At 67.8% G+C, this 16,915-nt stretch overlaps 1 protein-coding gene across 3 annotated transcripts; it reads left to right on the forward strand.

Moving 5' to 3' along the window:
- Positions 1-15,162: 15,162 nt before the first annotated feature.
- Positions 15,163-16,478, forward strand: OTOS (otospiralin). Of its 3 annotated transcripts, none has more exons than XM_036237656.1 (4): positions 15,163-15,203; positions 15,445-15,532; positions 15,645-15,680; positions 16,241-16,478. In XM_036237656.1, the coding sequence occupies exons 2-4, from the start codon at positions 15,472-15,474 to the stop codon at positions 16,423-16,425; spliced, it is 282 nt and encodes a 93-aa protein (XP_036093549.1). In that variant the 5' UTR covers positions 15,163-15,203; positions 15,445-15,471; the 3' UTR covers positions 16,426-16,478. The 3 variants fall into 3 exon arrangements, with proteins under 3 accessions (XP_036093549.1, XP_036093550.1, XP_036093551.1); XM_036237657.1 differs by having other exon boundaries at positions 15,645-15,671; XM_036237658.1 differs by lacking the exon at positions 15,645-15,680.
- The last annotated feature ends 437 nt before the right edge of the window (positions 16,479-16,915 follow it).

The raw sequence follows: 16,915 nt of genomic DNA on the forward strand, positions 1-16,915 counted from the left end.
GAGGGGTGTGTGCGAAGGGGGTGGTGGCTGTGGCGACCCTCCTGGCCATCCCCAAAGTTTCTCCCCGGTCACCGAGTCGCCTTCCACATTCCAGGAGCCCGGGGCCTCGGGACGCCATGCGGCCGGCCCCCCGGCCAGCGCCGCTTTGAAAGTGCAGTCGGGACGAGGAGTGATGGTTCCGGGATGACAGGCAGGCGGCCTCGGCGGGGCGGGCGCCTGGCCACCCTTCCCGAGCCCCTGAGGGGCCAGTATCTACGTGTCCTCCCTGGCTTGTCCTGTCCCCTGACCTCTAGTCCCGGTCGTGGGACAAGCCAGCACCTGGCAGGGACCGTCTCGGTGCTGGGACAGAGACGGGAGCACAGGGCGTGGGACGAGGCCACCGATGGTCAGCCGGTGGTGGCACAGGACTCGCCGGGCAGAGGTCCCCCGGCCAGGATGCCCATTCCCAGGGGTCCGTGCCTGCGTCCTGCGTCCACAGGGGTCCCAGACAGACGGGTGGCGAGTGCGCCCGTCACAGCTGGACGAGCCCATGCCCGCGGCCGCCCCACAGCTGGACGAGCCCATGCCCAACGCGGCCGCCTCACAGCTGGACGAGCCCATGCCCAACGCAGCCGCCTCCCAGCTGGACGAGCCCATGCCCAACGCGGCCGCCTCACAGCTGGACGAGCCCATGCCCAACGCGGCCGCCTCACAGCTGGACGAGCCCATGCCCAACGCGGCCGCCTCACAGCTGGACGAGCCCATGCCCAACGCGGCCGCCTCACAGCTGGACGAGCCCATGCCTGTGGCCACAGCCCGCTGACGCTGGGCTCTCTCGGAGACAGGCAGTGACCTAGGCAGGTTGGCTGTGCCTGAGCCTGGAGCCAGGGGTCATGCAGAGTCACCACCACGAGGGCTGGTCATGGCCATGTCCACACTCGGTGGCAGAGGGCAGAGAAAGGTGGGGGCAGTGCGGCAGGTACCAGGGGGACACAGAGGGCCAGGGGAGCCCGGGGGAGGGGCAGGGGCAGCCGCTGGGAGCTCCAGCTCCCACGGGAGCAGCTGAGGGTCCTGCTGCTCGCTTGTGGGGACCGGCAGAAGCCGTGGGTTCTCCGGCCGGCGTCCTCTGTACCCAGGTACCTTTGAAGGGGCTTCTCTTTCTAGCCACAGCAGGTCCCAGGCAGGACCTTTGTCCTGTCCCGAGAGCCGTCACGGGGGCGGCCGTCACATCTGAGGGGTGCGTGGGGACCCCGGCCTCACCGCTGGGTCCTGCAGCCACACCGGGTGATGTGCCTCGCGACGCTGCCCGGGCCAGAGCAGGGAGCCGTCCCTTCCAGCCGTCCGCAGAGTCTCCACCACGGACTGGCGGGCATCACTCTGCCACCAGACCAGGGCAGGGAGAGCGACTTCACGGCGACAGCCTTTGTCAGCACTCGGGGCAGCTTGGGGGGACGGATCCATTAACCCAGTTCCCGGTAGCGGCCGGAGCTGTGACGAGGGGCTTCCGCGTTGGCGCCCAGCGCAGGGGCTGGCGGAGAAGCTTCCCGAATACTGGTGGAGCGGGAAGGGCCCGGCACGGCCCGGCCGGCCTTCGGCTGCACAGTTGGGCACAGCCGGCTTGGACCCAGGCTTCCTGTCACGGTCCAGAGGGAGTGGCCCCTTTGCCCCCAGACCGCGGTGCTTCCCTCCCGGGCTGCGAGTCCCCAGTGTTCGCTGGTGGCCTGCCTGGCGACCGTGGCCCGCCCAGCGCCCCGCCCCTGGGGGCCCCTGCTGGAGACCCGGCTTGGAGGAGGGGCAGGCGCCGGCTGTGCCCTTAGCATAACACGCACAGTCCAGGTGACAGTCCCGTGGAGAGCTGGCCACTGAGCCGCCCGCCGTGCACGGTGCTCCAGACAGACGGCCGCAGGAGCGTGTGGCCGTGTGGGGGCCCCTGTCCTGAGCCAAGAGGGTGTGGGAGGCAAGTAGGGGGGAAGGAGTGGGGAGCCTGCAGGGCGGGAGCTCCTGAGGGGCTGAGAAGGGTCCGGAGCGTTCCTGCAGGGACCCGTCACCGCCCTCCGATCCCCAGAGGGGGGAGCAGCAGCCTGGAGCAAAGCCCTTGGCAGGCCAGCTGCCCGCACCCCCTCGGCCTCCCCCACCGGGAACGCACCCTCGCTGCGGAGGACGGGAGCACTGAGTCCCATCAGGCGTCCCCCGAAAGAAGGTGTCGTCCCCCGAGACCCCTCCGCTGGCGTAAAGCTCTCAGAAGGAGAAACACCTGGGAAAGGCCAGCCCCGGATTGGGGGCGCTGGTCCCCCGGGGCCGTTATAACCCGGCCCCCAGTCCGGGGCTAAAACAACGGGGGGGGGCGGGGGGGGGCTCCTCGGGGCTGCAGCGGAGGCTGCTCCCCGCCTCTCCGGCTCCCGGCCAGCCTGGGGGGCGCGTCTCCTGGTCTCTGCCTCCACCGTCACCCGCCACCCCCCGCGTGCCTGAGTCCGCATGTCGCCCCACTTCGAGGCCGTGCTGCAGGGGCCCCCCCTCTCCAGGCTGACCTCCTCCCCCCACCCGTCACGTCTGCGGCGAGCCGAGTCGGGCCGTGCGCCGCTGTCCATGCCGGGCACTGGGGGCTGTGACGTCAACGTGTCCTTTAGGGAGACGCGATCCCGCCCCTGGCTGGGGGGCACAGCCCCCACCCCAGGCTCCCTCCCCTCGCTCCTGCCAGGCTCCTGCCCCTGTGCACCTGCCTCCCACCAGCGTCTCCTCGGCCCCTCGCCCCGAGGCCGGCCTCCTCCTCACGAATCCCGCGTCCCTGGGCCCCAGGCCCTTTGCCCGGCCGCCCCTTCCCACAGCCATGCCCAGAAGGCTCTGCCTCCGATGCCCTCGGGCGCAGTGGCCTCTGCAGGCTCCCTCCCGCCTGTCCCAGCCCTCTGCCCCTCTCTCCGGGCTCCTGCGGGCCCCGCCTCGGCCCTCGTAGGCCCCTCGGGCTCTGCCCCAGCCCGGATGCTTGGGTGGTGGTGTGTGACTCCGGTCAGGAAGCTGCACGGAGCCCCTGGCAGGCCTGACGGCCGCTGGGCAGGGCGCCTCCAGCCACGAACACCCAGGCCCAGGCCGGTCTTCCTGGGAGGAAGGCCAGGCTCGGGCTGCATCAGAAATCGAGGCCATCTGTCACCGTGCCACCTGGCCACTCTAGGCAGATTTGCCAAAAATCAATTCCCTGAAATCCATTTTGCTGATGGCCAGCTGTGTGATCGACCACTGAGAGCCACCGAGTCTCTGGAGGGAGGGGCCTCGGTCTGAGAAACGAAGCCCGCCACACGCGCCCCCGTGTGGCAGGTGGGTGCTGAGGGGGCCGGGCGTCTCGGGGGGGTCTCGGGGGAGCCTGGGAGTGGTGACCTGGGGGAGCTGCCGGGGATGAGCAGGGCGGCCTGGCCGGACCCCAGCGCCGTCATGGAGACGTGAGGGTTCTGGGACTCTAGAACGGGCCACCAGCCAGGGGCAGGACGTGGGACGGCAGTGACCCCAGGGGAGGGCCGCCTCCCCGATGGCCCCGCCGTCCCCCTCGCCCTCTGGCCCTGCAGTCAGAGCAGAGTCGTGTCCGGCACCCACGCCTCCCCTCCCAGGATCGCCCCGACATCCCCGAGGGGGCCCTGTTCAGTGCCGAGGCCCCAGACCTTCAGTGGGAAGATCTCCTGCCGAATCTAAATCTAATTACTTTTTAGCCAGGGGCCGCCAGGCGCAGAGCAGGGCCCGTGTGGGCAGCACGACAGCCCCAAAGATGTCTGCGTCCTGGTCCCCAGAGCCTGAGACTGCGCAGGTCACGAGGCGCAAGGGACTTCGCCACTGGGATTCGTTGCGTTAAGGCGCCTGAGGGGGATTGAGCCGGGTCGTCCCCGTCGGTAGCCCGGGGTCCTCACCGGGTCCTGAGATGTGGACAGAGTCGGACAGGGGTCAGACCAGGGAAGGAGCCGTGCCGGGCAGCCGCTCCGCGGGGACGCCGTGAAGAGACGCTGGCATCACTGCGGCCGGAGCGAGGAGCGCAGGGTCTCGGGGGCCAGACGAGGCGATGGAGGAGGCTGCACGCTGCCCTCGCTGTCCACGCCGGGTCCCGGGGCTGCGGCTTCCTCGTGTCCGGCAGCCCTGGCCCGGGGGGCTCTTCACCCACCGCCGCGCTCCCTCGGGAGCCCTGGGCCGGCGGCGACTGCGCGCTCACGGGCGCGCGGCGTCTGGCCGAGCCGGTGGCCGGCGTCTCCCGAATCGCTGGCGAGGCCGGGCAACCCTTCGGCAGCCTGCCGGGGCCCGGCGTGTCCTCCCGGGAGACCTGCCTGTTCAGAGCCACTGCCCATGTTTTAATCAGATTGTATTTTGTTGTCGAGTTGCGTGAGTTTTTTTGTACATTTTGGATATAAAACCTTATTGGAGGTAAAATATATATATTTCCCCAGTTGGAGGTCAGAGATTAGGGCCAGAGCTCTCAGGCGACGCGGCGACCCCTCTTCTGGGCGCCTCCAGGACGAGTTCGAGACACCAGATCGTGAGGACCGGGGCCCGGCGCCTTGCAGGGTCGCGGCGGCCGAGACACGGCCGAGGTGCCCGTCGCTGGGCGGCCGGAGGAAGAGGCAGGGCGTCCCTGCGGCGGAACGGGACTCGCCGGGACACGGGCAAAGGCCGCCATCGCGTCAAGGCGGGCGGCTCTCGAGAGAGCCGTGCTGAGTGGGACGAAGGCCACACAGAACCCGCGTGCGGGGCATGCGACCGACCAACAAGCAACACGAGCTCGTGGGCGCGGACCAGGGTTCGGGGCCACCAGAGAGGAAGGGGGCTGGGGAGGGGGAGGGGGAGGGGGGCCAGGCGTCTGGAGACACGAGCCCAGACCCCAGTGACGCGGGAGGGAACAGGACGTGTGACACTCGCAGCCGTCAGTAACCAGGGTCACCCCGACACCTTCGCTTCGTGAGGAGACGAGGAAGGCTGCTCCCCTGGAGCCCCGGGGAGGGGTCGGCCCGGGAGACCGGGCAGCCTCCCGACCCTCCTGACCGCGGGAGCGAACGGTCGTGAGGGCCCAGGAGCACACCCAGGCCTCGGACTCTCGTCTCGGGTCAGGAGTGAGGCCGGCTCGGAGCAGGGCGGCCTCGGCAGGCGAGTGTCGGCAGGACTCTGGGTGCGGAGGAGGGAGGCTGGCCTCAGGGGACCTGCTGGGCCCCAGGCCAGCCTCAGGGGGCAAGCAGGGCCCCTAGACTCGCCCACCCTGTCCTTGCGCAGTCTGGCTCCGCGGGGAGCTGCCCGACAGGAGCTCTGAGCTGGAGGCAGGAGTAGGGTCTCCACCCCAGCGTCTGGCCCCACCCATGCCGACCCCGTCCCCAGGACCCCCTCACACTCTGTCACCTGGGCCCGGTGGGCCCTGCATCGCTGCCTGAGGCCCGGGAGCGCTGGGCACCCCCTCCCCTGAGCAAGCGCATCATCGGGCAGGGGGCAGGGCTCGGGAAGTGGCAGGGTCCACGCCTACAGCTTTTCTTCTTTCCTTAAACTCGGGAGAACTTCGGCCACGGCCCCCTCCCCCTCTGTCCTGGGACCCGGGTCGTTCGTGCGCTCACGGACCCGGAGCTGAGTGAGCCTCGCTCCGTGCCCGGCCCATGCTCCTGGCAGCCGGCCAGCCCGGGCTCTGCTCTGTGTTCACTCACCATCCCGGGGCCCCGCTTCCGCTGAGGGCACCTCCCTGGGAGGGGGCAGGCGAGGCGGAGCGTGGGAGTAGCGAGTGGCCCCGGGCCCGGGGACCGTGCGTGTGGACCTGCTCCCATGGGTCGCTGTGCCCCGCGTGGGAAGATGGTGGGTGCAGGGCAGGGGCCTCCAGAGGAAGCAGCTCAGCGGCTTCTCAGAAACTGATTCCAGAACCCCGGAACGAGCCAATGGTGACCTGGCCCCCGTGGTCTGTGCTCCGCCCACAGTCCTGATGGGTGGGCTCAGGTCCCACAGCCACAGTGAGCTGGGTGGGCTCGGTTGCGCCCTCATAGCCAGCTCCCCTGGGCCCCCCGACTGGGCACTGGCGGGGGCCGGCGCTCCCAGGCCATGCTCACTGACACACCCAGCCCCCTGCGCTTCCTTGGTCAAGCTGACAGACCGCAAGTAGGGACACCAGCCTGTGGCAGGAGAGGACTTGTGTGGTGGCCGGGAGTGATGAGAAAGGCCTCTGGCTTCTGGCTTCCTGTGTCGGGCCTCGCCCTTCCCCTCCTCCGCCTGCGTGGCTGGCTCCAGGCGCTGCAGAATGTGTGACCTCTGACCCTGCCCCTTCCCCAGACCGTGCTGCGGGTACTGGCGGGGTGAGTCCTTCAGGCTCAGCACCCCCCTCCAGGGCTGCTGGGGGCTGACCTCGTGAACGTGTCCCGTGGGACCCCGTGGAGGCACCCCGCCAGTCCCCAGACGCCCACCGCGCTGGACACGGCCGCAGAGCAGAGACAGGGAGCTCAGCCAGCTGCCAGCAAAGCAGTGGTTGTTTTTTGTTTTTTGCGAACACCGCCGAACGCCATGACCGTGGGAACACAGGGCTGGGCCTTCCCAGGGCTGCGGGACGGGCCTGCACACGTTCTGAGGCTCAAGCCGCATGAACTCAACCCAGCGTGCCTTTTGGGAGCCTCCCACTGGGGGAGCTGATGGTACGAAGTCAAAGCAGGAGCGTCAGAGAGATCAAGAACCCGGCCGCTCGGGCTCAGAGTGGCGAGGTCCTGGGCGTAACCCGCTGCTCGCCGGCAGCGGACTGCGGCGTGGACGTGGCCTCGTGCACGGCACAGAGCTCGCCCCGGGGACATGCGACAATGAACGCAGACTGGGGGTGCTACTGGCACCTCGGGGGCCGGGGGCCAGGGGTGCCGCTGACCCTGCCCCCATGCCAGGCTGAGGGAGACGCCACGCGGGGGTCTCGCCAGCTGTTGGGAAGAGTGGGTGATTCGGATTTAGTAGAAAGAGACCTGGCAGGTGTCCAAAATGTAGCATTTGGTGAGAAGACGCAGTTGGGGACCAGGACGTGGGGTCCGGGGCTGTTTCTGCACCCGCTGGACCCCGGGGCTCAGTGGCCAGTGGCCACAGGAGGGCGCTGGCCACAGAGTTGGCAGAGGACTTGCTCAGAGAGGGGCACGGACAGGCAGGCGGGGGGGGGGGGCGGGCTTATTTTTTTCCCCTTTTTTTTTTTCCACCTTAAAAATATTTCTTTGCTTGTGACATGCGCCCGTTATTTGGCTTCTCAGGGGGCCGAGAGGCTGAGGTCCCCCCGGGGGGCAAAGCCAGAGCCGAGACCCTGCTTTCAAGGCCGGCGTCCGCCCTGGGCCTCCAAGGGGACAGGTCCAGAGCGCATCTCCACAGGCGTTTCCAGCCCTTGCGTCCCGAGATGCCCCCTCGCCTGCCTGGGCGCCGGCCTCCAGCTCCCCACGAGGGGGCTCACAATACCTGCTTCCTGATGAAGCAACGAATCTAGGCCAGGCAGCCAGACGTGAGACAGGCGGGCCGCTCCGCCCTGGGCCCGGAGGCGTGGGCGTCGGGGGAAGGGGCCAGGGCGGCCCCCACGAAAGCCGGCTCTGGGCAGGGACGGCCGGCGTGCAGGAGAGCGCGAAGCCCCGAGGACGGCAGGGTGGGCCCGCTGCCCGGGCGCCTCGGCCGGGCTGAGAAGCACGCTGGGCCTCCATTCCCAGAAACCCGGCTTTTATGCGGCAGTGAATAGGGCTGAACAATGGGTCTGCTTCGGGCCGCGGGAGGCCGGCCCAGCCTGGGTCTCCCTCCCGCCATTAAGAGCCTCGACTTGGCGGGCCCTGGGGTCTCCGATGCCTGCTCAGTTATCGTGGAGGAGGGGTCGTGGAGGGGAGCCCCTGGGGCGTGGCCAGCCCCGCCCCCTCCCCCGCCACAGTGAGCTGTTCACTCCTCCGTGACAGGCCCCTCCGCCCCGGTCCCTCCACGATCCCAGGCGGCACAGGACACGCTCCCCGGACAGGTGTCCCTGGGAAGTGCTCGTCCTCCCGGCTGTCACCACCTGCCCCCGGCCGGCCCCGCGTGAAGACATCAGAAGGGACAGGAACTTGTGGAGTGAGCTGAGCACCCCCCACCCCTCCCCACCCCCCCCTAGCCTGGCCCCAGCTCCCAGTGCCACCTGCTGCGAGTGGCCACGCCCACCTGCATGCTTCTAAAGAACAGGTGTGCTCTCTGAGGGTGACTTCTGCGTGCCCCCTCCGCGGGGCCACAGTGCCAGGTGTTTGGTGACCAGCCCAGCTGTCACTGCGCAGGCATGTTTTTATGTTTTTGGAGGAACGTAGATGAACCACCGTAATGGGTGGGCCTCGCCCAATCAGCTGAAGCCTTTGAGAGAGAAAACCGGGGTCTCTGGAGGAAGGACCCCTGCCCCGGGCCGCCCCGGGCTCAGGGCCACAGCGGTCGCTCTAGCCTGCCCTGCGGGGTTCGGAACCAGCAGACGCCCTGTCACGGGGACGGGCTCCCTAAAACACCCCCCCCCGCCCCCGCCGCATAGTGCGCCCCGCGGTTCCAATTTGCTGGAGAACCTTGCCTACCGCGCACTTCGTGCCGAGCAGTCTCTGAAGTGCTCCTGGGCCATCCTGCCCTGACCCTTCCAGGCGCCCCAGCTTTGCACACTGACCCCCAACCCTGCCCAGGCTACCCTCCTGGGCCCCCTCATCTGGTTCTCTCTGAGCTGGTGCCCGGGACCGGAAACCCTGAACTCCCAGGACGAACCTTCTCTCCTCCAGCCTCATTGAGGCTGGACCCGGCACTCCGCCCGCCGCCTGCAGAGGAGAGGGGCCCGATAGGGCCACTCAGAGCCAGAGATCAGGCGGGCACGCACCCCGGGGGCCCGGGAGGGCAGGAGAGGACGGCCCCTGGGTGGGGAGCGGCCCGTCCAGAGCTTCCAGAATCAGGAAAGAGAACTCGCGCTTTTGCGGACTAAGCCCCAGCGGGCCCCACGGCCGTGGCCGGCTGCCTGGGAGAGCTGTCTGGGAGTGGGCAGGGGCACTGTCCGGGCTGCGGGACAGGGACCCTCTGGCCCGCCTTGCGGGCGTCCCGGTCCTCGTCCTCCGGGAGGCCCCCTGCCCTGGCCTAGACCCACAGCTGGGCACGTTGGGCTTGAGTCGCCGGCCGGTGAGCCGCCGTCCTTCCGCAGTGGGTGTCGTTGACCCCCTGGCCATCTCCCAGAGCTGAGCCCAGCGGGCCTCTGGGCTTCCGGTGGGTGGACAGCTGGCCGGGGCCACAGCCGCACTAGGAGCACGGTCCCCCACACGGCAGCCCACTGCACGCCCCGCTCCCGGCGACCCGGGGGGCTCGGAAGCCCAGCGCGTGGCCCCCGGACGCTGGGACTCAGATGCTTGGGCCAGCCAGGCCCTCCGAAGGGGACTCCGTGAAGGGGACAGGTGGGCACACGGTCGCTGTGTGTGGGGCTCGGGGAGGGGGCGCTGACCGTCCACACAGGGGCCTCCTGTGTCCCAGCTTTCTGGGGTCACTTCCCACTCGCACTATGGCTCTCCCTCCGGGCCCCCCGCCGGCCAGGGCCTTGCGCCCCCAGGGACATGCTTCCTGTACCAGGGCGGCCTCAGCTGCTGGGCGGCCTTCTTGGGGAGCAATTCCAGAGGGGAGACCCCGGCGCGGGCGTGTCTGGGGCTCCGGGCTCCTGTCCCCCCTCGCGCCTCACGATGGTGCTTCTCCAGCCCCGAGACTGGGCCCTGGGGCACCGTGCCACGTCCCCATCCCTGGCCCCAAGGTCCCCAGGCCCCAAGCCTGAGCGCAGGGGCCCCTTCCAGCGCGGATCCGCCCGCCTCTCTGCCTCCACCACGTGACGAGCCCCGACGGGCGGGTGCCAGACAGCTGCGCAGACTCGGGCGCACTGGGCCAGCAGCCCTGCTGGCCGGGGTGGGGGTTCAGGCGTCTGCCCACTTGCCCACCGCATGTGACACCCAAGACCCTGCAGCCCCAGGAGGAATCATCTCAGAAAAGAACCCCCGTGCCTACCCCACCTCCGGGGCTGGGGGTCCCCTCGCGGCCAGCCTGTGCCCGAAGCCGTGGCCCCTGGCCAGAGCTTGGGTGGGCGGCCATGGTCTCCGCAGGGCCGTGCGCCGGCTGCAGAGAGGTGCCGCGTCTGGCAAATGGAAGCACAGGTCACCCAGGTAATTAGAATTTCAAATAATCAATGAGCACACTTTTAGTCCCGTATTTTATCTGTCCACCACTGACTCCCGAGGGGCCCTCACTGCCCGGCTTCCCTCCGCCCCAGGCCAGAGCCTCCTTGTCTGGAGAGAAGCGTTCCCCACGGACCGGACTGGGACCTGGCCAGGAAGCACACACCTCAGCTGAGGAGGGGATGATTTTTCAGAAGACGCAGGCGGGCCGTGTGCTGTCCCTCCAGGGGCGGTGGAGGCTGGAACCATCTCCGCTGCCGGAGTTTCCTCCCCGAGGGAACGGCGCCCCCTGCAGGCCGCTGCCGGGATGCACCGTTCCTCCCGCAGGTGGGCGGCTCCAGCCCCGGGTCTGCGGGGTCTCAGCCCGGGCGCCCGGGACTCCGGCGCCATGCACAGCGGTCACAGCCGCCTCATCTGACGCGACAGTGGTCCCCAGCAGCGCTCACCGCGACTGGGCCTCCCGGGCAAGCAGTTTTCATCCACGAAACAGTTTCCGTTCACTATATTTTATGGCATCTAATTGAACCTTTTTCTTAAAATGACAAGTGTGATTGGAAGCTGGGGCTTTGGGAACGAAAGAGGTGACTGTGAGAGGCGTCCCCCCACTGGGCAGGAGCAGAGGGGCGGGTGCTTCTCGAGGGGACCAGGGCGTGTCACGGGTTTTGTGGAGGGAGTGGACGCCCAGGGACAGCCGTGCGAGTGGCCTGAGGACGCGGCAGTCACCCCGTCTGGGTGACCCCGGGGGCAGCACTGACCTGACCGTGGGCTCAGCGCCCAGCGCTCTCGCCCAGCCCCACCCGCCTGTGCCAGGGGCTGTGTCACACCTGGACACTCACAGACGCTCGGGAGCCACTGGCTCAGGAGGAAGTGGCCAGAGCACATAGCTAAGCAGGAGGCAGTGAGTGTCACCTGCCGGGGCGGAGGACGCGAGACGGAGCTGGGAGATGGCGCGGGCTAGAGGAGGCCGCGCTGCCGGGCTCGCGAGGGGCGGCGAGCAAGGGCCCCCGCGCCGGCGCAGTGAGAACGCTGCTGGCCACAGGGGACCCCGCCCCCCGGCCCGCAAAGGGGTCAGGGAGCGGGTCACACAGGGGAGCCTGTGTCCAGGAGGACCGGTGCCTTTTGGACCTGATCGTAAACGCGGGTCTGGCTTGTGTGGGGACAGCCGAAAGGTCTGTGACCAGGAGATCCGAGGGGGACGCAGGCCCGCAGTGACCTCGGCCAGAGGCCGGCTTGCAGTTCCCGAGCCGGGAGGCAGGGGGCGCCCAGAGACCGCCTGACGCGAGCATCTGCCCCGCGGGCTGGGCAGGCCACGCACCAGACCCGGCCTAGTGCAGAGGTCGCAGCCGAAGGAAGGATCCCCAGACCCTTCTCGCGCTGCTGGCAGGAGCCCTGAGGCCCACCCTTCTCTCTGCCCCATGAGCACTGGAAGTAAAGCAGACAGGTGACCCTTGTCACTTGGCCCGCCGAGACCCGTCTTGTGTGACCTGAGCTTCTTCTCGCCCCAGGCAGGTGAGACCTTCAGAGGCCTCGATGCATCCACAGGGAGGGTCCTGCGCAGGGCAGGGCACCTGACCCACCGCCGGGGCCGTAGGCGTAGCCAGGCTTCGGAGCGGACTCACCTGGACGTTCCGCATACACTGGCCCAGGCGTTGTTCTCGACCCACCATTGGAATCTACTCTAGAAGATGGGGGGGGGGGGTGGAATCCCCACTGCCTGAAAGCTCTGCGGGTGGCCCCAATACACAGCCCAGATTACGAACCTCGCTTTAGACAGTGGCTCTCGAAGCCTGGCCCCAGCCCCACTCTGCACCCCCTGTAACACGTTGGAAATACAGAGTCCCAGGCCCACTGCGAGCTCTCGAATCAGAACTCTGAGAGATGGGGGGCCCGGGGCTCTGCATTCTAACATGTGCTGGGTGATTCTGACACCACGCCTCGACGCTTACACGTGCACTGGGGCCAGCAGCATGGCCAGCTCCTGGGAGTTTGTTGGGAATGCAGAGTCCCAGGCTCTTCCACTGCCTGCTGGATCAGAACCTGCACTTTAACTGGACCCCCGGGTGATGTGTGGCTCTGAGAAGCCCACTGAACAGGGACAGCACAAGGCTGGGTCCTCGGAGCCACAGAAGGAGCATCGCGGGAGGGTTTCTGGGTGAGGGGGCGAAGGGGTCGTCCTCCGGGGGACAGAGGAGTGGCGCTCCAGGCGGGGTTCTCCAGGCGGGGTTCTCCAGGCAGGGTTCGCCAGGTGAGGTTCTCCAGGCGGGGTTCTCCAGGCGGGGTTCTCCAGGTGGGGCTAGGGACGGTCGTGCGCAGGCTGCGGGCCGGCAAGGAGGAGGGGCTCGAAGGACTCGGGGAGCGAGGAGAGGCGCGGGGCGGACGTGGGGAGCTGGCACGGTGGCTACGGAGACCGAGGAGGCCGGCGTGGGGCGGCGCTGCGGAATGCCGAGTGACAGGAAGCTGCCGGTGGTCATTTTTAAACGTTTTTTTTTTTTCCTACATAAAAGTAATGAATTAAGGAAAATATATATACCCCAAAGGAAGAAAAACCGCGTATGGCCGAAGCTGCGGCCCTCAGCACCATCGCTGCTCATCACGCACTTGCCCGGCTGCAGCGCTTCACTGAGTGAACGGGCATAAAGATACGGCACATGCACTTTTATCTCATTCTTCCTAACACCAGGGGAATTTTTTCGCATCGCCCTCAGACATGGGGTTGTTGATGAGGGGCAGTGAGCCGCGACGCTCCGGCGCGGTGATGGTTGGTGGCGGGGCCCGGCCAGCCTCTCCTCCACGGCCCGGGCCGCCCCCCGCCTCCCCTGCTGAGCCCAGACCCCACGGCAGCAGGCCGTGCCCCACGGACAGAGAGCCGTGTGGCCGTTCCCCGCGCCCCTCCCGTCTCCCCCAACACTGCAGTAACCCCGCGCCCCATAATCTGCCTGGCAACCCTGTCGAACAGAGGGCCCGGGGACCAGTGTGTTCGGGGCAGAATCAGGAATCGGTTCTCGGGCTTGGCATTAGAGGTGCCGTTTGCAGCGGTAAAAGGGATCACAGTCCACAGCACCAAGCGCGAACTAGATCACGGAGCCAAGAGCCAACGGAAGGGCAGGCTTGGGTGACCGGGCAGCCGACGCCACAGACCGCAGTGTGAAAGCCAGGCGGAAGGATGGCCGGTTGCCTGGCAGCTGCTACGTGTGCCGAGAATTTGGGGAAAGAAAATGATGAGCTCAGAGCTGAAAATTCCCTGTGCAAGGGGCAGATAGGGAACCAGGAAGCTTCTAGGCTGTGCCGGAATGAAAAGGCCCACCTGCCCGGCGGCCCCTGCCCGGCGTCGGGAACTCGGACTTTGGAGGGGCCCCAGCCCCTCGCGGATGAGAGGGCCTCGCGGCAGCGTGCGGGCCAGGCCGAGCCCGCTTCCTCCCGGGGCCTGGGCTCTTCCCCAGGCAGAGTGCGCCGTGACCCGCCCCAGACCCCCGGGCGCTGCGTCCTCACGGGCTTCCCCAGTCCTCATGCGTGTCGTCACAGCTGGGGGGGGAGGGGACGAAGCGTGGCCTGTGTGGCTCCACGGGGAGGGAGCTCGGGGGGCCGCCCTGGGCCCCCACTTCTCCCCGTGCACCTCCTCCTTCTATGCACTTTGCGCCATTTCTGTCACGAACCCCAGCCGTCAGTCCTGGGAGCCCCCGCAGAGAGCCTGGGGTGGTCTTGGGGACCCCAACACAACACCCTGAAAGAATTCGTTTCCTCTTATAGGCGCGGGGTCCAGGTTTCTGAAGGTGAAACCCAGAGTCTTACCTGGCAGTTGGTGGCGTCGCAAAGCAGGTTGAACTGACGGCCTCTCAGGGCCTCTCCTGAGAAAGCGGGGGGCTGTTGGGCGGGAAGGAGACCTTCGTCACCTGGACGGGGACAGGAGGGCAGACCGTGAGGAAGCCGGATCCGCGAATGCTGCTGAGCCTCCTTTGCCAGGAGCATCCTTCCTCCTGTCCGGGGGTTGGTCCCCCCACAAAGTGTTTGTCATGAGAGGGGCTGCCGGTTCCCCTCTGGTCCAAGCCCGCCGAGCCTCTGCTTCCAGATCTGTGACCAGACCTTGAAGTCGGATGTGACCCAAAAGGTGAGGGACAAAGCGGGCCCCCCAGGAGGACTGCGAAGGCTCTGTCCCCCTGCGTGGGGTGGGGTAGAGATGACATGATTTCGAACAGCCCCGAAGGGTTGGCTCGGGGCCCCTCGGCAGAGACTTTGGGTTCACAGGGTGACAAGGAGCAGCTTTCTCTGTTTGCACGGAGGTTGCTGACGCGGAAGGACGCTGAGGTGCCAGGACCTTAGTCCCTGGAAGGGGCAGCCGCGCAGGGGCTTGGGGAGGCCGGGTGTGTGCCAGATGGATCTGCCGCGTGTGGACAGTGGGTGGCTGCCCTGGGCACCACTCTGGGTTCGGTGGGTGACCGGATCCCTCAGGGCAGGGCCATGAGGCGTGGCCACTGTGGGACACAGAGACCCTTGGTGTCGCCGATGGTGCCCCGGGGACCTGGAAGAGCCGCCAGGGGACCACAGACCTGACCACCGCACGTCGGCAGGACGGCGCCGGTCTGCAGCCGCGAAGTCGGAGTGCAGCCGCGAAGTCGGAGTCGGGCTGGACGCCCGCGCTTCCTGCCGGGCCCCCGCTCGGCTGTGTCCTGTCAACAGGGCCGCTGGGCCAGGACCGCCAGCGGCTCCGAGGGGCTCGTCCAGCCGCCCGTCCCCAGCACCCCCAGCGGCAGCTCTGCGGTCGCCCCGTGGGGGGCTCTCAGCCCCAGGGTCACACTCAAGCACCTCCCCTGGGGGAGAGGAAATTGGGTTTGTCGCACTGGACTCAGCCCTCAGCATCTGCGGAGCAGCCCGTGCAAAGATGTTTTCCTCCCGGACCTCTGGCTCGGGCTCCCGGGCCTGGACCTGTGCCATCGGCTGCCGGCAGGGCCCCCGGCGGGGTGCGAAACAGTCAGTTTGACGGTTCACGGAGGTGACGTCTGTCCTTGTCCTGACCTTTTATAAGGAGGAGCCCGCGTGCTGGTGCAGACGCCCATCCTGCGAGGCTGAGGCTGAGCGGCTGACGCGGGGGGCAAGGTAACCCCGAGAGGGTGGCAGGTGGGGGGTTAATTTTTTCAATTAAACAAAGCCAGAGAAATGCAGGGTCTATCCTCAGAGCGATGTTTCGAAGCCACTGAAATTGAAATTGCTTTGAAAAGACCAAGACCTTGTCTTTTCGTTAGAGCTGTTTTTCCCAGAAGGTGTCCCCTGGGGGTGGCAGGGGAGAGCGGGGGTCCGTAGGGCAGCGGTCTCACCCTCGGGGTTCCTCTGGCTGCAGGTGGACCTGAGGAGTCGTTGCCTGGGGATGATGAAGACCTGCTTGCTGCCCGGGGTGGCCCTCTGCCTCCTGCTGGGGTCTCTGGCGGGTGAGCGGCTGCCCCATCTCCTTGCTCGCTCCCCTCCGCTCATCCTCCTGCCCTGGGGTGGGGGGCGGCTGGTGGGGCTCCCCGGGGTGACTGCTCTCCTCTTGCTTTGCAGGGGCCAAGCCTGTGCAGGACGAGGGAGGTGAGGGAGGTATCACATCGCCCTCCCTCCTGCGGGGCCGGGGGCGGGGGCGAAGGGAGGGGCTTCTCATATTCCCCGCAGGTGGAGGGGGCCCTGGGTCGGCGCGGAGGGAGGCCCAGCCCTGCGGACTGAGGGACCGGAGTGCTCCCCAGGCCCCGCGGGGACCAGGCAGGAGGGAGCCGGGGCTCTGCACGGGGTGGGGGCCTCTGTTTCTACCTCGGACCCGAGTCCTAGCTCTGGGCAGCAACATGCAGCCTCCAGGGCTGGGGTGCCGCAGTCTCCCCTGAAATCCCACCAGTGTGCCCTCCCTGCTCGGTGTTCCTGGGACAGAGGACAGGCTTCTCCTTCCTCCCCGCCCCCTCCTCTGTCCCCTACACCAGGAGGCCGAGGGGCAGGGCCTGGGCCATCCCACACTGCTCCTCAGAAGAAGGGCTCAGGGTACTTCCCAGGCTGCACCCCCACCCGGGAGGGCCCCTCCACTGCCCTGCTGCTGCTGAGCGCCTCCACCTGCCTGAGGCCCCCATGGCGGGGGGGAGCAGGGCCCTGAGGCCGCGTGGCGTGTCTTTCAGACCCCCCTGCCGAGCTGCCGGCCATGCCCTACTGGCCTTTCTCCACCTCCGACTTCTGGAGCTACGTGCAGCACTTCCAGGCGCTGGGGGCCTACGCCCAGATCGAGGACATGGCCCGCACCTTCTTTGCTCACTTCCCCCTGGGGACCACCCTGGGCTTCCACGTCCCCTATCAGGAGGAGTGAGGGTCCCCAGCCTGGTGGCCGGGGCAGGCGGGAGGTGGGGACCTGGGGGGCCTCGGGCCTCAGCTCAATAAACTCCTGACTTAAAACGCACACACACCGAGGTTTTCTTTCGGGACACAGCCGTCCACCTTCCCGTGCACCTTCTCGTCCATCCTCGCTCCTTGACGGCCAGCGAAGCTTCTTGGCTACGCAGTGCGCAGGTCCTGGCTCAGGACTCAACACTTCACGTGTCGCCCACTCATCTAGTCCTCACGGTGACCCCAGGAGGGTGCTGCAGGTCCCCCAGAGTGTGGGTGGGGAAACGGAGGCAAAGGAAGCTGCCCGACTTGTTGACGGGACCCGGATCCCGTCTGGGCAGCTTCGCCCCTGAGCCCCTCCCTGCCCTCGGCCACCGGGCCAGGCAGCAGCCAGGCCTGCGGTGGCCAGCCCTGGCGGCCACGCTTCGCACTCAGCACGCTGGCGAGGGCAGTTCACACCAGCAGGAGCCCCT

The sequence above is a fragment of the Rousettus aegyptiacus genome, unplaced genomic scaffold (assembly GCF_014176215.1).
Source record: "Rousettus aegyptiacus isolate mRouAeg1 unplaced genomic scaffold, mRouAeg1.p scaffold_m13_p_2, whole genome shotgun sequence".
NCBI lineage: Eukaryota > Metazoa > Chordata > Mammalia > Chiroptera > Pteropodidae > Rousettus > Rousettus aegyptiacus.

What these genes read in the sequence shown, in the direction of transcription:
- OTOS (XM_036237656.1), top strand. Translation starts at nt 15,472, where the DNA reads ATGATGAAGACCTGCTTGCTGCCCGGGGTGGCCCTCTGCCTCCTGCTG. An exon ending in CCTGCTGGGGTCTCTGGCGG is followed by an intron (nt 15,533 to 15,644) that starts GTGAGCGGCTGC and finishes CTTGCTTTGCAG; the next exon opens with GGGCCAAGCCTGTGCAGGAC. An exon ending in GGACGAGGGAGGTGAGGGAG is followed by an intron (nt 15,681 to 16,240) that starts GTATCACATCGC and finishes CGTGTCTTTCAG; the next exon opens with ACCCCCCTGCCGAGCTGCCG.